This window comes from Balaenoptera ricei, chromosome 1 (assembly GCF_028023285.1).
Source record: "Balaenoptera ricei isolate mBalRic1 chromosome 1, mBalRic1.hap2, whole genome shotgun sequence".
Classification (NCBI taxonomy): Eukaryota; Metazoa; Chordata; class Mammalia; order Artiodactyla; family Balaenopteridae; genus Balaenoptera; species Balaenoptera ricei.
Window position 1 is genome coordinate 188189542 of NC_082639.1, and position 24281 is coordinate 188213822.

General features: G+C 34.9%; 1 protein-coding gene across 2 annotated transcripts in view; it reads left to right on the plus strand.

Moving 5' to 3' along the window:
* Nucleotides 1-24281, plus strand: part of CFH (complement factor H) — a 99974-nt gene that overhangs the window by 57411 nt on the left and 18282 nt on the right. For both annotated transcript variants that reach the window (XM_059942870.1, XM_059942874.1), the window contains 7 exons: nt 4929-5111; nt 6909-7085; nt 11026-11202; nt 11992-12174; nt 12282-12461; nt 14834-15013; nt 20015-20197. In XM_059942870.1, coding sequence (XP_059798853.1) covers nt 4929-5111; nt 6909-7085; nt 11026-11202; nt 11992-12174; nt 12282-12461; nt 14834-15013; nt 20015-20197 — 1263 coding nt within the window. The remainder of the gene's footprint in view (nt 1-4928; nt 5112-6908; nt 7086-11025; nt 11203-11991; nt 12175-12281; nt 12462-14833; nt 15014-20014; nt 20198-24281) is intronic.

The window sequence follows — 24281 nt, forward strand, 5'->3', positions numbered from 1 at the left end:
AAATCAGAAAGAGAAATTAAGGAAACACTCCCATTTACCATTGCAACAAAAAGAATAAAATATCTAGGAATAAACCTGCCTAAGGAGGCAAAAGACTTGTACTCAGAAAACTATAAAACACTAATGAAAGAAATCAAAGATGACATAAACAGATGGAGAAATATATCATGTTCTTGGATTGGAAGAATCAATATTGTGAAAATGACTATATTACCCAAAGAAATCTACAGATTCAATGCAATCCCTATCAAGCTACCAATGGCATTCTTCACAGAATTAGAACAAAAAATTTTACAATTTGTAGGGAAAAACAAAAGACCCCAAATAACCAAAGCAATCTTGAGAAAGAAAAACGGAGTTGGAGGAATCAGGCTCCCCGACTTCAAACTATACCACAAAGCTACAGTAATCAAGACAGGATGGTACTGGCATAAAAACAAATATAGATCGATGGTGCAGCATAGAATGCCCAGAGATAAACCCACACACATATGGGCAACTAATTTATGACAAAGGAGGCAAGAACATATAATGCAGAAAAGACAGCCTCTTCAATAAATAGTGCTGGGAAAACGGGACAGCTACATGTAAAAGAATGAAATTAGAACACACCTTAGCACCATACACAAAAATAAACTCAAAATGGATTAAAGACTTAAATGTAACACCAGACACTATAAACTCTTAGAAGAAAAACACTCTTTGATATAAACCACAGCAAGATCTTTTTTGACCCACCTCTTAGAGTAACAGAAATAAAAACAAAGATAAACAAATGGTACATAATTAAACTTAAAAGCTTTTGCACAGCAAAGGAAACCATAAACAAGACAAAATGACAACCCTCAGAATGGGAGAAAATATTTGCAAATGAAACAACAGAGAAAGGATTAATCTCCAAAATATACAAACAGCTCATGGAGCTCAATATCAAAAAAACAAACAATCCAGTTAAAAAATGAGCAGAAGACCTAAGTAGACATTTCAACAAAGAAGACATACAGATGGCCAAGAGGCACATGAAAAGATGCTCAACATCACTAATTATTAGAGAAATGCAAATCAAAACTGCAATGAGGTATCACCTCACACCAGTCAAAATGGCCATTATCAAAAAATCTAGAAACAATAAATGCTGGACAGGGTGTGGTGAAAAGGGAACCCTCCTGCACTGTTGGTGGGAATGTAAATTGATACAACCACTATGGAGAACAATATGGAGGTTCCTTAAAAAACTAAAAATAGAACTATCATATGACCCAGCAATCCCACTACTGGGCATATACCCTGAGAAAACCATAATTCTAAAGAGACATGTACCACAATGTTCATTGCAGCACTATTTACAATAGCCAGGACATGGAAGCAACCTAAATGTCCATCAACAAATGAATGGATAAAGAAGATGTGGCACAGATATACAACAGAATATTACTCAACCATAAAAAGAAACGAAATTGAGTTATTTTTAGTGAGGTGGATGGACCTAAGAGTCTGTCATACAGAGTGAAGTAAGTCAGAAAGAGAAAAGCAAATACCGTATGCTAACACATATATATGGTATCTAAAAAAAAACAAAAAACAAAAAGGTACTGATGGACCTAGTTGCAGGGCAGGAATAAAGATGTAGACATAGAGAATGGACTTTGAGGACACGGGGTGGGAGGGGGAAGCTGGGGCGAAGTGAGAGTAGCACCGACATATATACATTACCAAATGTAAAATAGCTAGTGGGAAGCAGCAGCATAGCACAGGGAGATCAGATCGGTGCTTTGCAGTGACCTAGAGGGGTGGGATAGGGAAGATGGGAGGGAGACTCAGGAGGGAGGGGATATGGGGTCATATGTATGCATATGGCTGATTCACTTTGCTGTACAACAGAAACTAACACAGTATTGTGAAGCAATTATACTCCAATAAAGATCTATTTTTTTTTTTTTAAAGGTTAAGCTATTTGAATTTATTTATTTATTTATTTATGTTTGGCTGTGTTGGGTCTTCGTTTCTGTGCGAGGGCTTTCTCTAGTTGTGGCAAGTGGGGACCACTCTTCATCGCGGTGCGCGGGCCTCTCACTGTCGCGGCCTCTCTCGTTGCGGAGCACAGGCTCCAGACGCGCAGGCTCAGTAATTGTGGCTCACGGGCCCAGTTGCTCCGCGGCATGTGGGATCTTCCCAGACCAGGGCTCGAACCCGTGTCCCCTGCATTGGCAGGCAGACTCTCAACCACTGCGCCACCAGGGAAGCCCCAAGATCTATTTTTTTAAAAAGTTATTTACCCATCACTGTATTCTATATTTGTCTCTATATTTACTATTACCAATGAGTGTCATACTTTCTTATGCTATTGTGCTGGTGTTTAGCACCCTTCTTTTTCAACTTGAAGAACTGCCTTTAACATTTCTTGGTATGCACATCTAGTGGCGATAAACTCCCTAAGCATTTGTGTGTCTGGTAATATTTGTACCTCCCCTTTATTTGTGATGGTCCAATTTGCTGGTGTAGTATTCTTAGCAGTTTTTTCTTTCAGCACTTTGAGTATATCATCCCACTCCCTTCTGGCCTTCAACGTTTCTGCTATAAAATCACCTGGTAGTTTTGCGGTTCCCTTCTTTGTGATGTTTCCTATTGCTGTTTTCAATATTTTACTTTGTCTTTGACTCTAGACAATTTGATTATGTGTATCAGTCGGGGGGGTTGTATGTTTTTGCAGTTCATCGTACTTCATTCGGGCTTACTGGATCTGGATGTCTATTTCCTTTCCCAGATTTAGTGCATTTTCAGTTGTTTTAGTATGTTTGATTCAGCTTTCTGCCCCTTTCCCTCTCTCTTGTCCTTCTCAGTCTTCTGTAACATATATATTGATCATTTTGGTGGTGTCCCGTAAGTGCCATAACCTATGATCACTTTTTTTTATTGTTTTTTCTTTTTGCTCCTCTGACTCAATTATTTTTAGTGACCTCTGTGCCCACTGATCCTTTTTTCTTCTTGTTCTAGTCCGTTGTTGAACCCCTCTGTTTAATTTTTCAGTTTATTTATCACATTTTCCAGTTCTACCATTTCTCTTTTGGTAATTTCTATATTTTCTATCTCTCTGTTGAAATTCTTACTTTGTACACGTATGTTTACATGTAAGCATGTATGTTTACATGTATGCTTACATATGTAAGCATGTGTGTTTACGTATGCTTACATGTAAGCACGCATGTTTACATGTAAGCATGTTTATGATGGCTATTATGTGGGTTTTGGGGTTTCTGTTTGTTTGTTTTGGGGTTTTTTGCCATTGCAAAATGCATTTCATTTCTAAATATTTCCTAGTAATAAACCCACAAGCTTTAGTTACAAGAGGGAGAACATCAGAAGCAAGGGAAGAAGCTGAGTACTTAGGCTTGGACATGGGAGCTGCTTGTGACACTCACCTGGGACATATGCCAGGCCCAAACCACCTCTGCTTTACTCTTTTGTCAACTTTTTCGCTCTATGACTGCTATTTTGAATCTCTGTTGGGGAAATCACCTGTCTCCATTTCGTTAGTGTTGGTTTATAGATACTTATCTTGTTCTTCTGACTGGAACGTATTTCTCTATTATTATTTTTCTCGAATCTCTGTGTTGATATCTGTGCATTAGATTAAACACCCACAACTCCTAGTCTTCACAGACTGGACTCATAAGTAGAAAGCCTTCATCAATCAGCCTGGCCAGAGATTCTGGATGCCTGTCTAACCTCTATGCTCATCCAAACTGCTGTCTTTGTACTTAGCATCTTCCAGGGGTCTAGAGTATGCCAACTCCCATCTACGTCCTGAGACAGGTGAGCTAGAAGCCAGAAAAGCTGGTGAAGCTGGGAGCTGGAGTTTATCCCCTCACTCACTCTGCACTGAGCTGAGGAGAAGGGCTGTGGAAATGCCTGCATGCTCCTTCAAACCCTGTGCTCTTCCAAACCATGATTTTGCTCTCTGTAGTCCCCAGGCACCAACAAATTCTGGGCTTCATCAGCTCTCAGAGAGAGGTTAGTTAGGAGCCAGTTCCTTAGGCAGCAGCTAGAAAAGATGAGGGTCTAGATGTGTAGTCTAACTCCTTCCATGGAGAAACTGGGAGCTGCTCACTCTGCACTAAGCTAGGGGATGACCTGTGAGCAGTGCTAGCGCAGCCATTCCTAACTGCCACTTTGTCCTCAGTAGTCCCAGGGGACTGGAAATGCTGGGCCCTCCCAGAGGCAGGTGAGTTAGAAGCCAGACCCTGGACTAGCCGTTGGAAAACTGGAGCCCTAGATTGTGGTTCAAACTCTTTGCTCCTCCAGGAGAAGCTGGGAGTTGAGGGTTCCCTCCCAATTATATGGTGCTGTGCCTAGGTGGGGTTTATTGTGAGAGTGTGTCTCAGTTTTTCCTAACAGTTAGGATTTTAGCATTTTCTCACTTGCCTTGAATGCAGGAGCCTCTCAACCAGTGTTTTGAATAATGGGAGCTGATACATGCCAAAGGCTATGGTAACTGTGGTGGAAGATTCTGAGATCATCACCTGATCTGAGCTACCCCAATTTGTTAACTGTGTTCTGGGTTGCTTAAGAGATCCAGACTAAGCAATGTTTTGAACAAGTCCCAGGAAAGGAAACCTATTGTTAATAGAGTTCTGACATGCTGTAGGATTCCAGATCCATTAGACAAACAGATTTCTAATAATTTCCTAGTAAGGATTCTGAGTACTTTAAATCTTGCTTTGTTCTAAAAAAATGAATAAAGTGTCTTGATTTAATATCTTTGGAAACTCATAGATTTTTTTCTCTCACACCAGAACTTAAATGATTAGAATTTTTCTAGGTTTACATTTATAAATGACTCCCCATTTTTCTATAGTTATATTATTTGCGTCCTTATAAAATGTTTATAAATATATGCTTATCTTTTCTTTATGCTTTCTCCCTTTTAGAAACATGTTCAAAATCAGATATACAAATTAAGAATGGATTTTTTTCTGAATCTACCTTTACATATCCTTTAAATAAGCAAACACAGTATAAGTGTAAATCAGGATATGTAACAGCAGATGGTAATACATCAGGATTAATTACATGTCTGCAAAGTGGATGGTCAATGCAACCTGTATGCATTAGTAAGTAATTGATTATTTTAGTATTCATTATCCTAATGATCACTCTAGAGAAGTTTTCTTTAACTTCATTCTTTTTATCCTTTTTTTTTTTTTTGCTGGGGTGGGGTGGTATGAGGTGTTGATGTGGTTCCATGGCTGTATTTGAAAAGATAAATTTAAAAATGTGTATCATTTTTTACCCTTTATGATTAATTACTAGTAGGGTAGAATATCATTGCATCCTTCACTTCAAGGTTTTTTCACTTTAAAACATCCCGTGATTAAAAACTAATTTAGCTAGAAGACATACCTATAGTCTGGTATAAACTCATTTATTTTTAGCTGAGTCCTTTATGCCAATTGTATCTGATTTTATTTTATGAGACTTTTATGTCAGAATCTTTCCTCCTAAGCCGAAAAGTTATGTTTTTAAGTGAAGATATGAGTCCATAGTGCATAATCTTCAAATAATATAACTTGTAAATTTTATATGTTTGAAACTATAGGGTAGATCCACTTGCGAAAAATTCTCTCTGTTAGGAAATCCTCATAAACATCTAGTAGGACCAAATTCTGCTGTGCTGAGAGGTTTTTCTGTCCCACCACACAGACGTTTATGACGATTTTCTAAGGACAATTTGCTGAGTTTATCTTATTCATCCCAAAGCTGCACAATGATATTTTTGAAGTGATAGTTTACATATTCACTTCAAGAGAAGTGGATGTTTAAGATATCCCTTTCTACTGTTTACATTTTATTTCTTTTGCTTTCCAATGTCTATGCTTAATATGGGCACTAGCCAAAGAGAAAATGATAAAAGTTGCCCCCATATCAAATTCACTTTGCACTAATATGTGACCAATTTTCCATTCTAACGCTCTTTTCATGGAAGAGAAAAGTTCTCTTTTGTTTATACTAGTATAGTTTTGCTTTAATTTTTTAAAGTTTTAAGCTAGCTGGCTACATAACACATTATGAAATTTGAGATTAATTATTTAAACCTTTATTAACATCACTCTATTACGGTGTTAGTGAAAATTGATACTGTTCAATTTTACTTTCTTATAAAGAAACATTTTACTTTCTTGTAACTTGTTATAAATAATAGAACTACTTCTGCATTCAACCTTGATAAATATAAAAGAATACACAACCATTAGAAATATATTTGGGAAAGAAAAATCAGCATGTGACTTTAAATATTAGTGTGTTTTAAAGTAGAATTCTATAGAATGTTTAAAAATTTACTTACCTTGTTGAAAATTACTTTTTTTCAATTAATCAATTTTTCTCTTGCATATATGTCACAATTGCTAATAAGTTCAGCATATTAATTCAGAAAATGCTGTTATAAAAATAGTACAATACATCTGTAATGGCTTATTACTAGCATGGGGAAAATGCGTAAGTATAATTAAATTGAGAAAAATGTTCATAAAAGAAATATTTCAGAGACATTAAGTGTTGAGAAAAATGTTGTGTAAAACATATTTTTTCAGGAATTCCCTGGCGATCCAGTGGTTAGGGCTCCGCATTCCCACTACAGGGGTCACGGTTTCGATCCCTGGTCAGGGAATTAAGATCCCGCAAGCCGTGTGTTGCAGACGAAAAAGACAATAACAGAAACATATTTTTTTCATTTTGAGTAACTATTTCAGGACAGTGATCTATCACTGGTATTCTTGGATTATTTTTGTATCATTATTTATTAGCACATACTAATTGGTAAAGCCCCCTTTCCCCTTGAGGTGAGACTTAATCAGATTGCCCACTAAATAATATTAGAAATGAAATATTTTTATTCCATTATCCATTAGAATCCTGTGATATGCCAGTATTTGAGAATGCCAGAGCCAGAAGCGATGGCACATGGTTTAAGGTCAATGACAGCCTGGACTACGAATGCCTTGATGGGCACGAGAGCCAAGATGGACACACCACAGGCTCCATCGTGTGTGGTGAAGGTGGCTGGTCTGATAAACCTGCATGTTATGGTAAGAACTCCTTTTCAGGTGTTATTCTTTTCAAAATGAACATAATTAACAATAATCATCAAAAATGTTTTATTTTTACCAAATTTGACTGATCTAGAGTCATTGTTATGGCACAATGATTAAAATCAAGATGTCTCCTTCTGCTTTAATATAAACTGGGTAGAGGGGAAGTTTTGAAATGCAAAGACTCACTCATTACCAAAATGACAGTGTCTTACAACCTCTTCAACTATTTTGCTCCTGAATTTCTGCTTTATACCTCCTACCTTGAGTATTAATTTCTGCAGGTACTGAGAGGAGCTCTTTATTTTCCCATTGTGAGAAGTTCTGAGGACAGTGACATGAATCTCTTTTATCTTTGCCAATCAGCTGTCTTTTCTCCAGGGCTAGAAACAGGGCTACAGTCTCTGGCCAACTGAGTGGATGTTGAATGTTCCAAGCCAAGGGAACAGTATATGCAAAGCTTTGGCAACAAAACAATATTTGGGAAATACCAAGGTTAATGGATTCTACTCAAGGTGTGGGAGAACTTTATGAGCTGAGGCTGGATAGGAGGCAAAGGAAAGATTATCCAGGTTACTTCAGGGCATGTTCACATTTGGATTAATTTTATGATTGATGAAAGGTCATAAGGAATTTTAAGGAAAGGAATAATATAATTTTATTTGGTTTCTTGAAGGTTTTTTTTTTTTTTCAGGAAGCCATGTAGGGTGAGAAAGAGTGGGGATTAGATAAGGTTATGGCTGAAGAGATGCACAGCAGAGGATAGATTTGGGATATATTTTGTTGGCAGAAAACACAGATAATGTCACTAAATGGTGGATGTCGAAAAGAGCAAAAAGTCAAGGGACTCACGTGCTTGCTCTCCATTGCTTCATAAGCAAGCAGGTAAATGGAAATGACTTTGTCAGGTGCTACTGGCAAGAAAGAGAACACTTTGGGAAGAACACTGCTACTTTTGACTTGAACACATTGTGATTGGGCTGCCCATGGACCATAAAAATTGGATATATCCACTACAGAGTTGAATACATGGGTCTAGCCAGGAGATACACCTGTGAGATTATCACCCTATAAATAATGATATCGCGTTGGGAAAGAATGTAGAATGAAAACAGAAGAGAGATCAAGACTGAACCCTGAAGCATTCCAGCATTTAGGTGTCAGACAAAGAGGAATAGATGGCAAAGTAGATAGGAAAAAGGAGAACCCAGAGAATTTAGAGGAAAAACTTAGAAATGAATGTTTCATAGATGTGGAGGGAAGAAAATGTGTAAAGGTAAAGGAAGTATAATAGATCGACTAATGGTGAATCCTGTGGAGTCAGCCTGGATGGGTTCTAATTCCAGTTCTACAATTTGCTAAACATGTATCTTAGGGCAACAACCAAGCCTATTTGAAGCTTTGTTCACACTTCCTAATCTGGAAAATGGATTAGTAATTACAAATGTTCTAATATTTCAAAGGATTTTGGACTAAATTATTCATATAAAGCTCTTACCATAGTGCCTGCCATACAATAAAATCAAGGAAATTGTCATCTAATTACATTATTATGATTGTTAGAGTGGTGAATATTTCTAATTCAGTAGATACGTCCAGTTAGAAGACTGTAAAAATGTGGTGGATTTGGCTACATAGAGGCCAACAAAAACTGCAACAGAGATGGTTTTGGATGGAGTAGACAGGAAAAAACCTACATAGAACCTGCTGAAAAAAATGATTAGTAAGAAACTTAATACAGCATGTGGACATAACTCTTTCAAAAGATTTGCTTGTGGCAGAGAAGAGGAGGTTCAGGATATATTGCTAGGGGAATTACGCACTGAATAAAGAATTGTTTTAATGGGAAAGATGAGAGTGTATTGAACGCTGAAGAGGATATGCTAGAGAGGGGAGCAGGCAGACTGAACACAGGAAGTTCCCTGTGAAGGAGAAGGGAAAGGAACCAGCGCTGCTGAGAAAATACTGGGCTTTGGTGGCAACAGCTCTGCTTCCAACTTCCTATCAGGAGGAAGGAAGGAAAATGGATGTGTAAGTCTAATGCTGAAAAGAAGCAGTCGCTGATGGTTTCTACTTTCCTTTGAGGTAGGAGACAAAGTCATGTGAGATTAAGTGGTGCACAGGGGAAGAAGGAGAAGGAACACTAGGCAGAGTAGAAAAGATTAAAAATAGAGATTTCAGACAGACACACAGAGTGAATTTATAACGGAAATGAGACAGGCTTGTTCAAGTGTTCTGGGCACAAATTTCACTTTTCAGGCTGTCAGCAAACACCTAATATGTCCTAGAAGTAGGCTAAGAGAAAATGGTGAAAGATACTAACAGGGGATCTGCCTTTCAAGAACTTTCATTCCACTATGAAAAAACAACAAATAATTAAGGTAAATAATGAACCAAAAGGTAAAATATTTCTACTATATTTTCCAAATAACTGTATTCGAAGAACAAAAGAATCCAAGTGCTTAGAAAATAGGAGGGGACTGAAGGCTCTAGTTCCTACAGGAAGACATCTATGCAAAGAAAAGTTGGAAACCATTCATTCAGCATAGAGATAAAGGTCTGTGCAACAGCCGAGGCAGCAAAGAAATTGACCTATTTTAAAAATTCTGTATTGACTCCGACTCCAGGGGCGGATAGATGACATTGGAAGTGTAGGCAAGGAATGGATTGTAAAGTGTCTGGAGCTTATTCTAAGTAAAAGGAGAGGCTCTTAACATGATCATGGCTTTCTTAAAGTCACTGTCTTTATATGAAGACAGCAGTTGGAAAATAGCCTACAACTGATGTTATTGTTAATGCAGCATTTTCCACAATATGATAAAATAGGAATTTTATATAAGCACAAAATATATAAACACAGACACATACCAATAAAAGTATTGCTATGTGGAAATTTGGAGTAGAATTTTTGGAAAGGAATCTCAGTTGTTCTCATCAAGCGTGACCTTCTCAACTAAGCTACAAAACTCAATATTAACACAAAAATGAAAACTATTTTTTGAGTTATTTTTTGTGACATCACTTTTAAAAATAGTTAACTTACATCTAACTTTATGATTATGTGTTAAGACTTGACTTTCAGATGGTATGAATTTTCATTTTGGTAAAATTCTAATTTTCAAATTCCAGTTTTGAATTTTATAAGTTAATTAACAAGATAGGAAGATTCCAAATAAGAAAAATGCAATTTTTCATAATTTGTAGCAATGTCACAAATTTCATACATTTTATAAATTTGGGGATATAATTTTACACATTTCTAAATTGAATCAGGATAATTATAAATATATTAATAGTAAGATCATTTATAGGTACAACAAGAATAGATATTTGTATATCATATACATAATCATGACACCTAGAATATGCCTATCTCTGTGGCCTTGAACATGTTCCTCATTTTGTTTCATGTTTCAATTTGATCATGTTTCAGTTTGATTTCCACACTTGTAAAATTAAGGGATTTTTAATGTTCCTGTAACTCAAATACATGAGAAATGTCTCCCTTGTGTGTTCTGGTTTCCCAATTATATTTTTAAAAATACCATTTTTCATTTGTGTGCAATTTAAAAATTGTAGCATTCGTTTTCTTTAACGTGAGAGAATCTTTTTACGTTTTGAGACAGAAAAAGTAACATTAAATTTTATAAATGTCAGTGATAAAATCATATCCAGTTCAAACAAGCTGACTTAACAAATAAATTATCAGGACACATACGTTGCTGTTCAATACCTTAATATTTCTCAAAGAGCCCCATATGAATGGAGAGGGTGTATAAAACCTAATATGTAATGTTTTTCAAGGAAGAGCATTTATGTGCTGCCCCTCTGTATATGCATGCAGTACCCAGCACCTCATTTTTACATGACACATATAATATTTATTTGGCAATGATTAGTTATATATTCTCACTAAATTATTTGTCTCTTTCTATAGAAAGAGAATGCAGTATTCCACAAATGGAAAACAATTTAGATGCTAATCCCAAGAAAGACACATATAAATTTGGAGACGTGTTGAAATTCTCCTGCATACAAGGACGTATTATGGTTGGAGCAGATTCAGTTCAGTGCTACCACTTTGGATGGTCCCCTAATCTTCCAACGTGTAAAGGTAAATATTTATCTTACAGCTGCTGAACAAGAGTTAAAACCTTAGACATCAACCATTTTTTTCCTCTCTTAATTTTCTGTCTGCTACCAGTGCATCTATAATCTAATGCATTAAGCCAGAGGTATACCCACCAAGGACAAGTGTTGGGTTGTAGATAAAACAGTTTTCCTTATTTAAGAAATTAATCTCCAGTTGCTTCTTGAAATGTGTGGTGGAAGTATCCACAGATATGTATAAGGAACCTGACACTGGCAGGATTTCTTGTTAGTTTTCCTTTCGCCTACAATTCCACCATTAATATCGGACATTGTATATAATGTGGGACTTACCTTAAGTGTCATCAAGTGTGTCTAAACAATGTTCAAGTAGCTTATAGTCAATTCAATCATATGTATGGCTGGAATAAAAGTTAAAACTTGTTCAAATGCTTGTTTCAAAGGATGATATTTTCTCAAAAAGTTTTGATACAGTGTTTCCATGGAATAAGAATATTACTATAATTTACACACCCATATTGATTAATTGGCTTGCATACCTATTTAGGGTATCTAGATTATTGAACATGTTTTCTGGGCTTACATAGACTTCCAATATGTTAGCTCAGGATGAGTAATAGAACTAGGAAACAGAGTCTGGTGTAAACACCATTGTTTTTTCATTGTTTAAGAATGCTAAAATTAATTATGTAATAAATAATAAACTAATTAACAAAAAATCTCTGCATTAGCTGGATTTTTAAGTTGTAAAATAGACCACGTAACCATTATTTACACAGTATGTCTACTGTAGGGCAAGTAAAATCGTGTGCTCCACCTCCTCAACTCCTCAGTGGGGAAGTTAAAGAAACACAGAAAGAAGAATATGGACACAGTGAGGTGGTGGAATATGTTTGCAATCCTGGATTTCTGATGAAGGGCTCTCATAAAATTCAGTGTGTTGATGGGCAATGGACCGCTTTGCCCGTGTGTATTGGTAATGTATTAAAAATAGTAATATTTAAAGGTAAATCAACACTTTTATTTGTATTCTTATACAAACTTAAATGATAAAGACGAACATATTTTTGTGAAATTTTCCAGAGGAGAAGAGTACCTGTGGAGATATACCGGAACTTGATCACGGCTATGTCAACCATTCTGCCCCTCTCTATCACCATGGAGACTTGGTAGAGTTCAGTTGCAGAGAAGCATTTACAATGATTGGACCCAGATCAGTCACATGTATTAGTGGAAAGTGGACCCAACCTCCTCAGTGTATTGGTGAGAATGCACTTCTCAAATTGACATTTAACATTTGCAACCATATTGTTGAAATTTAGAGATATCCTTGAAAATGTCAGCTTAAATTATAATGATTCCCAACATTTGTTGTTTATAATTCAATATGTGTCTGAAGAGGAAAAGTATAAACTAGAAGAGAATTTTATGAATCTTTCTGTCCTGATATTAACATTGTTTATCTTTACAAGTGTGAAGCTAAATCTTACTGATATTCACATGATTAAAATATGAGTACTAGTTACCAGGAAAATACAACTATCTCTGCAGAAATACCATTTTTGTTTTTATATGATACTCTTTCTTTTAGGACCTTTAAAACAAGGAAATATAGCTAAGAAAATACCCATTTCATGCATTCCTTTAGGAATCTTGCCTCTCTCAAAACTTCTAACAATGATGATTTCTCAGTCAGTTTCAAATGCAGCAAAAAGAAGTTAATGTGCTGGAGGGAAGGTGGGCTCAGGCCCTCCCAGTCAGTAGGTAACTCAGTCACAGGAGGCCCTTGGGCTGGGGTCAGGAACCTGCCCTGACTGATGCATTTCACTGTAAGTGAATCATCCTGACCTTTGGATGACCAAGTCTTTGATGACTGACCGGGAGAATCTTAGCTATCTTCCTTCACTTTTCCCTTAGTTGACTTCTTTCCTGGAGTTTTCCTGGGTCCTGCACTCAAAGAGAGCCCTGGATGCCCAGTCTTATTTATTCATCAGATTTCTAGTCATTAATTATTCCAAGAAGAAGGTAGGGCTTAGGCTCAGGCTCCATGAGAGCAGGTATTCATACCTGTTTTGTTCACTGATATATTGCCAATACCAGAAGACTGGCTGACAGATGGGAGATATTCAATAGGAGCTTATTAAGTTAATCAGTAAATTTCATTGTTTATTACTCCCTACAGTTTTACTTAACACAGTCCTGTCCAAGGTATTGCCAGTTCTTCACCAACCCTCATCTTTATCCTCTTCCATCTCCACAAATGACCTCGCCTCATTAACTTTTCATTCTACCTTACACCAAAGCATGTGCTTCAATTATTACTCCCCTGATCTCAGAGTTTTCCTTGCAAAGGTTAATCCTCTACCTATATTCAGTTTAACATAATCCCTCTCAGCTGTAATAGACCTTATTCCAATTTTCTCCTCTCAGTGTTTATTTTGTAACTCTGTCTAGTCTAGATTTTCATTCTTCTTACTATATTTATTTTCTCCTAATAAATAAGTTTGCTTTCCTTTCAGAAACCAGTCAATCATAGGATGACGACAGCAGGCACCACTGCTCCTTTTGAGTATACATCTTCCTTCAGTTACTGTTCCCTGAAGAATACTGTCGGCTTTGTCTCCCTCAACACTCTGAACGAATCCTAAAAATAGGGCTGATTCTCAAGCCTCTAGTGTGTTTTGAATTCATCTCCTTATTTCATGTTATTTTTTCAGGGTTGCATTTTCAAATCATTATTTTTCGAGGGCCAACTACTTGACTTTTCTTTATTCTGTTATCCTCACTTGACTCTTATCACTAACAAATCATTAACAAATACTACCAAAGACCTATACTGATATTTTGTCATATTCAAAAAGAACTTCCACCTGCACTGATTTTTTGAAATAGGTAGCTATATAAAAAGCTTTTTTAGTCCATATTTACCTTTTTTTCTGGAACCAGAAAAAAAATTGTTATTATGGCATTATATTGGATCATAGAATGACCTGGTGTGTAATATAGCTTCTCAAAGACTCTACGTGTATATACAGAAAACAGGTTTTAACTTTAAGTACCCACTTTCTTATTCCAAGTATTTGTTATTTTTTGGTGATCGTTCAAAAGATCTGCTTAAAAATTAAGATTCTATAAAAAAAAAACCCTTAGATGTACTTTTCTTACTATGTTTCATTACTTTTCTTGAAAAAATATATATAAACTAGCAAATTGATATTCTATGTCCACACATAATTGTTTTTATTTTAATGTTTTAAGATTGTGAATTAAAAGTAATGCAGAGATGCTTCAGATCTAAAAACAAATGAATGTGAACATTTGCACATGTTTCAAGTTTGGGACCAGATTATTCATGCGATGACTATTCACTATGTAGATCATGCAAAAATGTTCCAATCCAAAATGCAGAATGTCTTAAAGATGGATATTTTCTCTGAAATTTCAAAAACTGGATGCAGGACTCAGGTTCATATATAATAGTCCATTTCATGCAATTTGATCAGTAATAACTTGGTTGGTGGAATTTGTAGGCATAAATTGTAAGTTCATCATATTACTGACTCCATAGCTATTTATGGTATTTGTTATTTGGTTCTTAGAATTAGTCTTTTCAAGGGAATATTTTCATTTTATAGCGACAGAGGAACTTAAGAAGTGTAAATGGTTAAAAATATTTGCATCTGAGGGAAATCCATCAGAAACGATTGGATTTGACCATAACACCAACAAAAGTTACAAATGTCGAGGAAAATCAGAATACAAACACTCAATCTGTATAAATGGAAGATGGGATCCTGAAGTAACCTGCAAAGAAGGTAAACTCTTCTTTATAATGTTTTCAAAAATGTATTCTATTTCTTTCTAACTTGTAAAAGTAGTATCTTTGTGTCTTCCAAGGAAATTGTTATTTATCATTACAAATAATTTTCAATCTGAAAAGTAATTTAGAAACAAACCAAAACACTGTTTCTAAATATTAATTGTATCGTGTGCATTAGTCAGCTATATGACACAACACCCAGAACGTTGGTGGCTTTAAATTAACATCTGGGCAGTAGGTGTGCTCATTAGCATGGGAAAACCATTGCTTCTGATTTCTTACATTACACATAAATGTGCTTATGTCTATGCTGAACTATTATGTATTTATTCATGTATCTATTTATGTATCAATCTATGTATCTATCTATTTATATATATTTATGTATCTATCAAGTCATCTATTTATCTATTTGTGTGTCTATAGCTATCTTAAAAAGTCTTGAATTATATTGACACCACCAATTCCAATTGAATAGGCTCATTTCAGTTTTTTACTTTCACATCTGTATCTCTCTTCTCTAACTGTAGGACACCTTGACTCACTATCCTCAATAATTTTACCAATTTCTACAAGCCTATAATATACAGAAAGTAGCTTCAAACCAATATAAAAACAAATCTACTATCTAGTGTTCAACATCCTATAGTTCTTTCTTATATGCAGTTCTCTACGTAAAAATCATACCACACTAAAGCTGTTAAAGGAGAATAAATTATTTAGAAAAACATAAATATTTGGGAATTAAACAACAAACTTCTAAACAACTGCCGTGGCAATATACAGTGTGTACTGTATATTATACATGATACATTTATGATTGCTTAGTCCTTGTGAATTAACTTTTTTTTTTATAAATCTGATTTTTTTTTAATTAATTAATTAATTTATTTATTTTTGGCTGTGTTGGGTCTTTGTTTCTGTGCGAGGGCTTTCTCTAGTTGTGGCGAGCGGGGGCCACTCTTCATCACGGTGCGCGGGCCTCTCACTATCGTGGCCTCTCTTGTTGCGGAGCACAGGCTCCAGAAGCGCAGGCTCAGTAGTTGTGGCTCATGGGCCCAGTTGCTCCGCGGCATGTGGGATCTCCCCAGACCAGGGCTCGAACCCGTGTCCCCTGCATTGGCAGGCGGATTCTCAACCACTGTGCCACCAGGGAAGCCCAACTTTTTTATTATTATAAAATATTTATTTATAGTTTTTGTAACACACCTTGTCTGCAAGTCTATATTAGTTTATTTAAATATAGTTAATTTATTTAAAACAATTTATTACTTGCATATGATAAAGGAATGCCCAACAAATTTCAGGTAATCAATGTCCTCAAATTATTCTCTCCAAATTAAAAGCAAATATAAAATTAAAAGAGAACTTGCTACACAACTGCCTCTTTAAGGAAACAAGTAATATTTAGAGGCAGTGAAGTACATGTGTTCTTCTACATTTTCTTCTAGAAGCTTCATAGTTTTAGTATGTATATTTAAGTATATTATCCATCGTACATTAACATTTGAGTATTGCATAAAATAGGAGTTGATTTTTTTATGTATGGATAGCCAATTGTTTTAGCAATATGTGTGGAAAAGACTTTGAAATGAAAATCAATTGACTATGGAAGTGTTGATTTATTTCTGGACTTGCTATTCAGTCCATTTATCTATTTGTCTATCTTTATTCCTGCCAAATTGCCTTTGTAACTAGCTTTTTAGTAGACTTGAAGTCTGTGAAGTCTGATATGTAGTCTACAAGTATGTTCCTCCTACTCAAAATTGTTTTAGTTATTCTGGTCTTTACATTAACATAGAAATTTCAGGGAAAGCTGATTAATTTTTATAAAATATTTGTTTGTATATGGAAAGGGATGGCTTTATAATGAGAAATAAATTAGGGAGAATTGACATCTTTACCATATTGACTATTCACATCATAAACATGGTATGTCTCTTTATTTATTTCTGCTTCTGTTTTTCCAGTAATGTCTTAAGCGTAAAACACTTATAGTTCTAAAAAATTTTGAATTTACATGTGAAGTCATCTGATATGTAGTTTGCTTTTTTTGGAAGTTTCCTTTGATGAAGAATTCAATTTCAATAGGGAGTGTGCTATTCACATTTTTGATATTGTCTTTTGTCAAGGTGTGAAAGTTGTATTTTTCAAGAAATGTCTCCATTTTACCTAACTTATGAAATTGATTGATGTAAAATTCTTTCTAATAGTCACTTAACATTCTATTTTTCTTTTAATTCTACAGTATATTTGGTGATATCACTTCTTTCATTCTTGGTGTTGATAGTTGTTTCTCTCCTTTATTTTGATCTTCTCCCAAGAGTTTTGTTTTTCAATATTATTATTTTCAAATAACCAATTTTAACACTCTTGATTTTCTCCATTTCCTCTCTTCTCTAATTTTTAGCTTTGTTAATTTTCTCTGTTTCCTCTTTTCTATTCATCTTTCTCAATTTTCTCTCTTTTCTGGACTTAATTCTCCTTCCTTATAATTTCTTGAGTTTAATTTTACTCTCTCATTTCTTAAGATAGAAAATTAAAACATTGATTTAAGCCATCCTACTTTCTAAATGTAAACCTGTAAAACTGCCTTTTTCCCTTCTAAGTGCTGCTTTAGCTGTGTCTCAAAAAATTATAAATATATCCAATTTACTTTCATTTAGTTCTATGTGGAATAGTTTCTAATATTCCTAATGACTTCTTCTTTGACATGGCAGTTGTTTAGAAGTTTGTTGTTTAATTCCCAAATATTTATGTTTTTCTAAATAATTTATTCTCCATTTAAGAGCTTTATTGTGGTATGATTTTTATATAGAGAGCTGAATATATTTAATGTATACAGTTTGATGAGTATCATGGGTGTTTGCATAGATAATTTATTCTTACTGATTTCTAATCTAATTCAGTTGTCATAGAACACACTGTGTAATTTTTCAATATTTTGAAATTTGTTGTTTCTTTATTGCACAGCATATTGCCTATCATTGTGGTATTTCCTTTTTCATATAAAGCATATGTATAATCTAGTTGCTAGATCAGGGTAAAGTGGTTCCTAGTGTTCTAAAAATTTATCTATGTCTTAAAATGTTTTTTTCTAGTTGTTCTATCAGTCAGAGTAAGAAGGGTATCAGTATTGTTAACTAGGATTATGGATTTGTCTATTTCTTCTTTTAGCTCTGTCCATCTTTGCTTCATTTATTTGATATATTTTTAGATACATTATACATTTATAATTGCTTAGTCCTTGTGAATTAACTTTTTTATAATTATACAATATTTCTTTATAGCTCTTGAAATACACCTTGCCGGAAGTCTATATTAGCTTATTTAAATATAGTTAATTAATTTAAAACAATTTATTACTTTCATACGATAAAGGCATTCCCAACAAATTTCAAGTAATCAGTGTCCTCAAATTATTCTCTCTAAAGTAAAAGCAAATATAAAATTAAAAGAGAGCTAGCTACACATCTTATCCACACATGTCACAAATCTCTAAACTAAAAAACCCCATTTTCGGTGGTTTACTAACAGAAAATACGTTAAATTAAGTAAAATGAAAAGGCAAACAGTATACTTTGAAATCTATGGGATACAGCAAAAACAGAGATATTTGTAGTTTAAAGTATGCATTACAAAACAAGGAACAAACTTAAAGTAATAGGAAGTACAATCTGGAATCTAGAAAAGAACATACACCCAAAGAACATAGAAGGAAAGAATAATTAAAATTAAAATATCAATTATTATAATAAGCTAAAAAATCATAAATAGCTGATTTATAGAATATTAATTCAGTTTATAGGGAAATGTAGTGGATAGACCAACTTCTGCAAGACTTATTAAGAAGTACAGGTTAATATTATTACGACAAAAGTGGTTAAACATCAGACACAAAAGAAAATAAATTCTTGAAAATACATTGAAAAAAATGTCAAGATAGTTAAAACAGAAATAAGAAAAATATTTTGGATGAAATATAAAATACTTCTATTGATGTAGAGCAAAATAGAAAATCTGATGATACTAGTAAGCATGAATGAAGTGTATTCAGTCAAATATTTCTCTGAATTTAATACAAAATATTGAACAATTGAAAGGATTTACAAGACTTTCCAGTATATACTTGCATACGGCTTCTAATGAAATAAAAGTACAGTATGGCAGGAGAAAACAAAATCAAGGAGTCACAGAGAGGTCCAAAATCTTCCAGGTATAGTCATGCAGAATCTTCCCTCAGTTGAGCAAGACAGGCTTTGTCTTCAAATTATGAACTGCCAATATATATCTGAGGTATCTCAATTTTATGGGACTCAGACACAGTTTACAGAGGGGTCTTTTATACCCTGCTGGTCACGTAACTAAAGCCAGGTTGTCTAATCCGTTAAACCAGGTGTATTTCATCAATCTATATATCTCTTAACAGCACAGGAAAGCTAGTAAATTGTACCTCCAGAAGAGTTCTGAACTGTAAACAGTATACTATAAATCCCAGTGAACATATCTAATTCTTACCTTGGCCAAGACTCTGCATCAAATTAATCGATCATTAACTAAGTGTAATTTTTCCTCTGGCTAATCTGCTTCCACTGGGAGAAAATCTTGTGAGGGTTTTAAGCCGGTTCCAATACATCTGATCACCGATATCTGTAAAAAACAATACCCTGATATCAGTTTTTACTTAGTGCCTGTAATTGAGTGAGCAATTCACTTAGAACATCCTAAAGGTTAGAAGTAATTAAAATCAATTTTACGTAAATTATGCAAGATTGACCACAGAAAGAACAGAAGGAAGAACCTGCAAGGAAGACCATGACACTGTAAACCAAGTGTGATATATTAAAGTACTAAACAAGCTTAAGAGTATAATTAAGAGTCTAATATTGTTTAATCATTTATGATATATTATTAGAGCTTTCTATTTATTGAAAATTATTCCTTTAATATTTTTAACATGGTTTTTAATCAAGAAATCTAATTTTAATATTTTCAGAAGCACAAATACAATCATGCCCACCCCCGCCTCAGATTCCCAATACTCGAGATATGACAACTACAGTGACATATCAGGATGGAGAAAAAATATCTATTCTCTGTCAAGAAAATTATCTAATTCAAGATGCAGAAGAACTTGTGTGCAAGGATGGAAGATGGCAGTCAATCCCACGCTGTATTGGTCAGTAGTGCATAACTTACTTTATAACATTCTTTTAAATAAGATTAATACTCCTCTAAGCTTTGTATGGATCAGCAAGGTCAAGGTCTCTCTATTCCACTTTATCTTGAAATGGTAAATCACAATTAAGTATATAAATTAATGAACATTCTTTCACCTCTAGTGTGAAGTAAATACAGACAAAATCTTTGGCCTACTATGTAAATACCAGGTAAAATTTATGTTTATGCATATTTTATTCCTAATGATCAAAAGGACAAGAATGAAGGGGCAGTTGGGCTGCCCAGCCTGGGAGTCACACACTTGGAGGATAAGCCCCCAGCATGTCTGACTTAGAAGACCAGTGTAGCTTGTGTACAGGAAAGCCAGAGGGCTGTAGGAAACAGAGATTCTGTTCTTAAAAGGCACACAAAAATTCTCACTTGCTCCATGTCCCAGTGCAGAGGCAGTAATTAGAAAGAAGTCTGGGTTAGACTGACTTGCTGATCTTTGTGAACCTCCCAGAGAGGCAGGAGGCAACTGGGGACATGGATGCTGGTGCCAGCCATTATAAGAGACAAGTGCCACTTTGGAGTTCTCCCTATAGCTTATTAGCACCAGAAGCTTACCAACCCACGACAGCACCAACTCCAGGCCCCACCAGGCCCCACAGCTCCTACAATGGGACCTGGCCCTGTTCCTGGGTGGGACAGCACCAGCCCAGGTACCCTTGGGTCCTGCAGCCAGCTGCCCCAGGACTTGGTCCTGCCCACCAGTGGCTGACAGCCTCTGCATGAGGCATAGTATGGTAGCCAACCAGGTGGGGGGCCAGCCCCACCTACCAGTGCACCCAATTGACCTTGCTACAACAGATGGGCACCCTTATAGCATATAGATCTGGTGTATAGATCCTACAGAGGGGAACATGCTGCTGGGTCCCATAGACTTTTCCTACATAAGGTCACTCCTCCAAGATCAGGAACATGCCTCACACATATAAATACAGAGAATTAGGCAAAATGAGGAGACAGAGAAATACATTCCAAATGAAGGAGCAAGACAAAACCTCAGAAAAAACTCTAAACAAAGTGGAGATAAGCAGTATGCCCAATAGAGTTCAAGGTAATGACCATAACAATGCTCAATGAACTCTGGAGAAGAATGGATGAAAACAGTGAGAATTTTAAGAAAAAGGTAGAAAATATAAGGAAGAGCTAAACAGAACTGAAGAATACAGCAGCTGAAATGAAAAATTACACCAGAGGGAGTCAACAGCAGATTAGAGGATTCAGAAGAATGGATCAGTGATCTGCAAGACAGGGTAGTGGAAACCACCCAAACAGCACAGGAAAGGGAAAAAAGAATTTTAAAAAAATGAAGATAGCTTAAGGGACACCTGCAACAACACCGAGTATAGTAACATTCTCATTATAGGGATCCCAAATAAAGAGAGACAGAGAGAAACAGAGAACGTATTTGAAGAAATAATAACTGAAACATTCTAACAAGACAGAAACAGACTTCCAGGTTTGGAAATCAGAAAGTCCCAAACAACATTTACTCAAAGAGGACCACACCAAGACATATTATCATTTAAATGGCAAAAATTAAAAATAAAGAGAGAATCTTAAAAGTAGTAAGAGAAAAGCCATTAGGTACATACAAGAGGACTCCTCTAAGACTATTAGCAGATTTTTCTGCAGAAACTTTGCACGCCATAAGGGAGTGGCAGAACATACACAAAGTGATGAAAGGAAAAAACTTACAACCAAGATGACTGTATCGAGCAAGGCTATCAAAGGATGGATCAACAGTTTTACAGATAAGCAAATGATAAAAGAGTTCAGCAGCACTAAAATGACTTTACAAGAAATGCTAAAGGGACTTTCTAAGAGGAAAAGTAAAGACCACAACTAGAAATAAGAAAATTACAAAAGAAAAAAATCTTAATGGTAAAAGCAAACATACAGTAAGGGTAGTAGGTGCTAGTAGGAAGGTTAAAAGACAAAAATAGTAAAATCCTCTGTATCCACAATAAGTAGTTAATAGAAACATAAAACAAAAGGATGTAAAATATGAGGTGGGGAATAGAAATGCAGGGTTGTTAGAATGTGTTTGAACTTAAGAGACTATCAACTTATAACCACATATGAATATAGGTTGTTATATATGAATCTAATAGTAACAACAAAACAAAAAATCTATAATAGATCCACACACACAAAAGAAAGTAATCCAAACATAACACTAAAGATAGTCGTTAAATCACAAAGGAAGAGAGAACAGAAGAAAGGAACAAAAAAGAATTACAAACACAACCAAAAAACAATTAACAAAATGGCAATAGGTACTTACCTATCTATAATTACTTTAAATATAAATGAACCAAAATGCTCCAATCAAAAGACATAGACTGGCTGAATTGATTTAAAAAAAAAAAAGACGCATATATATGCTGCCTATAATCACTCATTTCAGATCTAAAGAAACACTCAGACTGAACGTGAGGGAATGGAGAAAAGCATTTCATGAAAATAAAAATAAACACAAATCTGGGGTAGCAAAATTTATATCAGACAAAATAGACTTTAAAACAGAGACTGAAACAAGAGACAAAGAAAACATTATATAGTGAGAAAGGGACCAATCCAACGAGATTATGCAACAATTTTAAATATATATGCACCCAACATAGAATCACTTAAGTACATAAAGAAAATACTAACAAACACTTACAGAGAAATAGACAGTAACAAAACAATAGTAGAGGACTTTAACTTCCCAGTTACGTTTAAGGACAGGTCATCCAGACAGAAAATCAAGTTTAAATCCAGTGAAGAAACATTGGACTTAAACTTTAGGTCGGATGGACTTACTAAACATATATAGAACATTCCATCCAAAACCATCAGATAAACATTCTTTTCAAGTGCACATGGAACATTCTCCAGGATAGATTACATCTTGGCCACAAAAGAAAGTTAAGAACATTGAAATCATAGCCAGCATCTTTTCTGACCACAAATGTATGAGACTAGACTTCAACTACAGGAAAAAAGACCCAAAAGTGCAAACAGTTAGAGGTTAAACAATATGCTACAAAACAACCAAGGGGTCACTGAAGAAATCAAAGAGGATATTAAGAAAAATACTTGGAGACAAATGAAAATGAAAAAACAACGGTCCAACATCTATGGGACTCAGCAAAAGCAATTCTAAGAGAGAAGTTTATAGTGATACAGGCCTACCTCAGGAAAGAAGAAAAATCCCAAGTAAATAATCTAACCTTAGACCTAAAGAAACTAGAAAATGAAGAGTAAACAAAACCCAAAGTTAGTAGAAGGAAAGAAATAATAAATACAGAGGAGAAATGAATGAAATAGAGGCTTAAAAAAACAATAGAAAATATCAATGAGACTAAGAGCTAGTCATTTGAAAAGATAAACACAATTGATAAACCTTTAGAAAGACTCATCAAGAAAAAGAGATGAGGGTCTGACTCAATAAAATCAGAAATGAAAGAGGAGAAGCTACAACTGATACCACAGAAATATAAAGAACCATAAGAGATTACTATGAACAATTACACACCAATAAAATGCACAACCAAGAAAAATTGATAAATTCCATGTAATGCACAATTTCTCAAATATAAATCAGGAGAAATATAGAAAATATGAACAGACTGATTACCAATTAAAATTGAATCAGTAATTTTAAAACCCAAGAAACAAAAATCCAGGACCAGACAGATTCACAGGTGAATTCTACCATTTACAAAAGAGTTAACACCTATTCTTCTCAAAATATTCCAAAAAATTTGAAGAGGAGGAACACTTCTGAACTTATTCTGCAAGTTCAGCATCACCCTGAGACCAAAACCAAAGATGGTGCAAAAAAAGAAAATTACAGGCCAATATCACTGGTGAACTTAGGTGTAAAAATCTTCAATCAAATATTAGCAAACCAAATTCAACAATACATTAAAAGGATCATACACCATGATCAAGTGGGACTTTTCAGAGGGATTCAAGTATGTTTTAATATCTGCAAATCAATGTGATATACATCAACAAATTGAAGAATAAAAATGATATGATTATCT